Genomic DNA, 5,974 nt, shown 5'->3' on the forward strand with positions numbered 1-5,974 from the left:
TTAAACTGTGCTTGAATTGTCATTCCTCTTCACATTCCTAAATATTTCATCTTCAGTCTTTCCTTTAGTCTCAGGTAAAATGAATATAACGAAGAAGACAGCCACAAGGTTTACACTTCCATACAAGACGTATGGCGCGAACTCTCCAAACGCGTTAGCTATCGGAGCGTAACTACTTTGTGCAATAAATGTCAAAAACCACGCGTATGTTATAACAACACCCATGACTTTGGCTCGGATCTAAAAAAAATGACTTAGTTAACCGATTTAAAAATAAGAGGAAGAGGCTAGTGTGACTATATTTGATTGTAGGTTCGATCCTACTTGAGAAAATGAAATATTTATTTAATTTATATATTTTTTTTTTTTATTCTGGTATGGAGGTAATGTATTTAGTTTCGTGTCCCAACACGTAATGCCTCCCAATTCCACGGATGATGGAATGAATGGGGAACTGAGTATCTTAACACTAGAGGTCCTCTGCCTACCATGCTGTGTACAGGGTGCAGCGCGAAGGTGTTTTAATTTAATTTTTAATTTTGGCTTGAAATGAAAGAAAAAGAATTCGACAGTTAGTTATTTTTTGAATGTATGTTGTGCAATTTCCTCTTCAACTCACTAATTAAATTAACAGATTTGATGTTTTTTATGCGTATAAATTTTATACAATTCAGTATAGTACCTTTCATTCAGTCCATAAATTAATATATTTTTTGAATAACTTAGTCTGCCAGGCAACATATGTAATCTTTACATTAGGATATTTTGAAATTTGGACCTGGTCAAAATAAAGTAAAGGTGATACTTATGGGTTTGAATCCCACTCGGAGGAATGAAATATTTAATATTTTGATTTCCTCCTTCTGGTAACAAGGCAACGCATAATGCCTCAGGAATTCGGCAGAAAGTGGAGACCGGAAGTGTCTTAACGTCAAGTTCCCTTTGCCTAGCATGTTGTATAGAGGATACAGTTTGACGCTAAAAAATCTTAAGTAGTTAATGTTCAAACATTTATAGTATTTAAGTAACTCGCATAACAGCCCTATTACTTACTTGAAAATTGAACATTTCTGTCATGACAATAAAAGCTAGCGGTGAAACACCCCCACTGCACATGGCTACTGCCACAATGAGAGCAAGTAGAGGCATCCACGCTGGTACGTTACCGTAGCTCATTTGGACTATAATCATAATTGCTAAGGAGAACATAGCTACAGCGGTGAGCGAGTAAGCTATTATAAGAAGGGGCTGAAAAATAATAAAAATTGTTATTAAGTGTAGTCATACCAACCCCTCGTGAGGCAGTGGCACAGCGTTTGATTGCAAATACGATGTTTTTATGTTCGGTCCCCTTGTAGGCAAAGTGCCGAGTTAAGTTCCGCCACTCTGGAGGGACCGAATGTCTTAAGACTAAGTTTAATCTTCTATCGTACTAAGCGAGAAATAACGTGAAGCTGTAGGTAGCGATGAAAGAAAGCTGGTAGATAATTTTGTCTCAATATTCTATCTTTTACGTTTGATTTTTTCATTAACCAGGATGATCTAAATAATGACATTTTTGAAGGATATGCTTAGCTACATATGAATTAGACATTTTGATTTCGTATCAAAATTATGCAAAGGAGCATAAAGATTACTCTTAATATGGTATTTATCATATATCTACTAACCCAACTGAATAATAGTTTTGATTGAAGTATCAAATTTTCTCACCTTTCTCCCACACCTCTCGACGCAAGATGCCAAGCCCAACGATGCCACGATCATCACAAGAGGAAAGCTGAGCGACTGAACCTCGGGACTAATGTCAAACTGAATACCAGTAGACGCCAGCATTTTAGAAGCAAAAGTTACAATCACGAAGGCTCCGTTAAGATCGTAGCATGTAAAAGTAAATAATATGAGAATGAAGCCACGACGCCAGCAATTGTTCTTCACTGAAAATAGTAAGTAAATAATTGTAGAACAATTAAGATACTCGTATATACGCAGTGATTATGCGTTACAATCGTCTTTGCGTTAATTATATTTTTCTTTCCTTAGTCATGTTAAAGTAATCAAAGCGCTGCATCTCGTCATACAAAATAAAAACATTCTGCCCAAAAAATCTGTAGATATACTCTTAATATTTTATTCTTTTTAACGTTTGCTTAATTTTACTTACATATGTTTATAAAATTAATATTTGGTAGAGATTTGAAGCGAATTTCTTCGTTAATCATACTGTCAACTATTTTCCTCACTACCACGTCATCCTTGTCAAGACCCCGCAAGAGAGCCACTGTTTCTAAAGCTTTCTGTAAAGTTACCGATAAAAAATATTTTTATGTTGGTAAAATCGGAACCCTTATAAGAACACTGTTCCTTGACTATCCGACTGTCAAGACCATTTATCACAAGGTCGGTTGGAAGTATCAACCTGTACTTAGTATCAAATATTTGAGTCTACGGTCCAGCAAAGAAAAAATAACTTCTAAGTCAAGGCAAACAAAATATACAACAATTATGCATAGATTTTCTTGCATGTATGATGGACATCACTTATCAACTTGATCCCATAGAAAAATTGAGTTGAAAGTTAAATTAAAATTGGTAAGTATATATAAAACTCACGTCAATTTTATCTTGTTTCACCAAGAAAGCCGGAGATTCAGGAGCTTTAATCATCGCAAGAATAGTCATTATTGGTAGTATCGTGACTATTATAATAACAGTCGTATAGTCCAAATACGCCCCAATTACATACATTAGAAATATTCCTATAGTGTGCATGAGAATTGGAAAGGTTCCCAGAATTCCGGTTAAATCTTCTTGGCTTATTTCTTTTACGTACATGGGAATGATATTAAAACACCCTCCAGCTGCTAAACCAGCAAAAACTCTTGCTACAATAAGAAGAGTTGCTGAAGAGTAGAAAAGACGTATAATCCACGAAATCTATAAATAAAACGAAAAACGGTAAGAAATATAAAAGAAATATAAAATGTCATAAGTAAAACACCCAATTTTCATGTTATAATTCAGCTCACCCCTTCCAAAATGGCAATAATAATTACACAAATCTTCCTTCCGTATCTATCAGCCATATACGAGTAAGTAATGACGCCAAAAGTAGCTGTCATACTCAAAACACTTGCTGTCCATGAGAGTTCACCATCAGTCATTGGATATCCCACTGGAGAAGCTTCTGACTGAAGCAATGCAGTGATAGGAGAAATCCATCCACTCTCCAAACCGTAAACCAGCAGTGTACAATTAGCTTTAAATTAAAATATATTACTTATATTAGATATTTCTTTTTCTCTCCGTCTCCTCTTTCTTTACGCATTTCCAGTGTTTTGCTTTAAATTTTGATAAGTATAGTTGTGACATTTAAATAAATCACAATAGGTTATTTTCTACTTTCTAAGACAAAGTAAAACATTAGATTCTATGTTTCACTACGGAAAAAGTGCATAGATCCCCCAACGCCCATAGAAGTGTTGAAATCGCATGAGCATAAATATTTACATTCATAAATATCATTCTCCTTTTTTAGTTATTTTTAGCATACAATCTGTTTATTTTACTATTATAATAACAGTTTGAACAAATGTATGGTTTTCAAATGTTTCCTGAACTAGTACTATATAGATGCTGGCTGTAAAATTTAATAATTCTAGGTTGATCAATAAGGTGAAGCCCTAATCATTTTACTTTCCTAAAAGTTGTGTATGGCACATGACACCTTCTAACTATCTGAAGAATATTAGTGTAGATATAGATACGTACCCAACAACGCGAAAATCCACTGTAGATAAGTGTGACCATTTTTCTGAACAGAATCTCTTTGAGTCATTTTAAATAAAAATAATTATAAAACCCGTGTACAAACTATAGATTTAACATACCGTACTGAAATAAATTAATATGTGCCTGTATATAATGAACTATTCAAAGTCTCAGTCAAACACCATTTAAGCTTAATAAAACAGAAAATAAATTGTTTAATTGTTCTTCAGAACAAAAAATGATGTAATTTTTTTCTTATCTCTATAATGATAATTGTATGTTTAAATCAAAATCAAATCAGCTTCACACTGTTACCTGTACACAACAGGGTAGGCAGAGGGAACCTAGTGTTAAGACACGCCGTTCCTCACTTTCCGCCGAATTCTCGAAGCATTGTGTGTTGAGTCGCTGATTTTGTTGTAGGAAGTTCTTATTAATGAGTAGGAGTTTTATTAAATGCCGCGTAGCTTACTGCGGTGTCGGTGGCAGGACACGAATAAAAGCAGAGAGTCCACTATAAGTCCTACTACAGCCACGCGGCTTATGCTGTAGAAGCGGCCAACTTGTGAAGACACAATGGATTAATCAGCCGCTTGTTCAAGTCAAATTGATTTCAGACACTGAAACATAGAAAAGCCAAATCGATCGTTCTACGTCGAACTTGGCGTGGAATTACGGATACGGTTAGCTTTGGAATGTACTAACGCTATAAAAAAAGTTGTACATATCTCCTAATCGAAAACAATAATTTAATTGCTTCAAAGTAATGAAAACTGAAAAATGGTAAATAAAATTATTGATACTTGTCAAAGCACTAACGTACTTACTTTATTATATATATATTTTTCATCTATAATAATTTTGTAGTCAACAGTCATGGATTCCTGTTCACGGGTTAAACATAGTTACAACTACCCTTGTGCCAGACTGAGATATCTTTATGTAGCAGGGTAGTAAGAGGGAACCAGTGTTAAGACTAATTGCGTGCTCAGCTTAAGTGGCTCCCAATCCGTCTTCGCCGTGATATGCACATCCTTACCTTACTTTTTAAAATCCTTAACTACAAAAATTTTCCTACATACCTACGCTCCCGCTTCAACATTCTTCCTCCTCCTTCACGCTCTAGGCGGTCGTGTGTCGTTCCGGCGCTTGATATACCTAGGAGCAATACCAAATTCATGCAGAAGTCCTTTTCCGTATATGCCTCATCCCTTTGGAATCAACTGCCTAATCCTATCCAGAGAAGCCCTTCCCTAAAATCCTTTAAACCCCTATTAATAAAGCATTTACAAACTGGGAACAATTAATATATATTCCGACAGAGTTTCAAATTATTGCATTTCATTTTTCTTGTCATTTAACTCATCATAATAATATAATATTTATGTATTTATATAATATTTATAATTATGTATGTATTTTTTTTTTATAGAATATATATGTGCGTATATATGTATATGTAGTTTATATATATATTATTGTATATTTATATTTATAGATTCAAATATAATATTTTTCTGTTATGCACTATACTCTCCCCGCTGTTTCACAAATATCCACTTCCACTGGTAGGCTGGAAGAGATTTCTTTTAGAAATAAGCCCACCCTTGTCAACAAAATTTTTCTTCTCTTAAGTTTCTGTATTTTGTTTTTTGTGCAATAAAGAATATATATTGCCGAAATCTGGATGGCGTTGCTTGTCTACTCAATGCCGCTACACATATATGGACTCAATCATAGGTACCATACCAATATTTGTCATAAAATTTATAAGAAACTATCTTCAAAATATAACTTATCGTATACAATAAAAACAATACATAATTGACGGGGAAATTGTGTAAGAAACGAACAAAACTATTTTCCAGTCGAATTGAAAATCGTTTTTTAGATTCGAGCCAAAGTTATGGGATTTGTTGTAACAGACGCGTGGTTTTTAACATTTATATCACAAAGTTCTAATGCTCTGATAGCTAACGTTTGGAGAGTTCATCTAATGCGTATTTTATGGCCTTGCGGCTGTATTCTTCATTATATTTTTTTACCTCCTAAATACATTTCATATATATGATCTACTATATTAGAAATTTCTTAAAACAGAAAGGTTCTTATAGGAATATTCTGGAGGAGATAAATTTTATATAAATAGTATAATAAAATAAATTTCGATTTTGAAAGGAAATGAAACAAAATTAGTAAAAAA

At 33.8% G+C, this 5,974-nt stretch overlaps 1 protein-coding gene across 1 annotated transcript; it reads right to left on the reverse strand.

The window, feature by feature from the left end:
• Positions 1 to 3,838, reverse strand: LOC146533336 (facilitated trehalose transporter Tret1-like). The gene is made up of 7 exons (XM_085195302.1): positions 3,772 to 3,838; positions 3,030 to 3,259; positions 2,614 to 2,937; positions 2,165 to 2,297; positions 1,714 to 1,937; positions 1,054 to 1,248; positions 1 to 240 (listed from the first exon to the last, which is right to left on the reverse strand). The coding sequence occupies exons 1-7, from the start codon at positions 3,836 to 3,838 to the stop codon at positions 1 to 3; spliced, it is 1,413 nt and encodes a 470-aa protein (XP_085051428.1).
• Between the last annotated feature and the right edge of the window lie 2,136 nt (positions 3,839 to 5,974).

The sequence above is a fragment of the Heliconius melpomene genome, chromosome 12, assembly GCF_056956725.1.
Source record: "Heliconius melpomene rosina isolate 202511_hmr_F chromosome 12, ASM5695672v1, whole genome shotgun sequence".
NCBI classification, from domain to species: Eukaryota; Metazoa; Arthropoda; class Insecta; order Lepidoptera; family Nymphalidae; genus Heliconius; species Heliconius melpomene.

Excerpts from the sequence above, each read along its gene's own strand:
- LOC146533336 (XM_085195302.1), bottom strand. The coding sequence starts at position 3,838 with ATGACTCAAAGAGATTCTGTTCAGAAAAATGGTCACACTTATCTACAG. Across the intron at positions 1,938-2,164 it reads TATTAATTTTATAAACATAT|TGAAGAACAATTGCTGGCGT; the intron begins GTAAGTAAAATT and ends TACTATTTTCAG. Across the intron at positions 241-1,053 it reads CAGAAATGTTCAATTTTCAA|ATCCGAGCCAAAGTCATGGG; the intron begins GTAAGTAATAGG and ends CATTTTTTTTAG.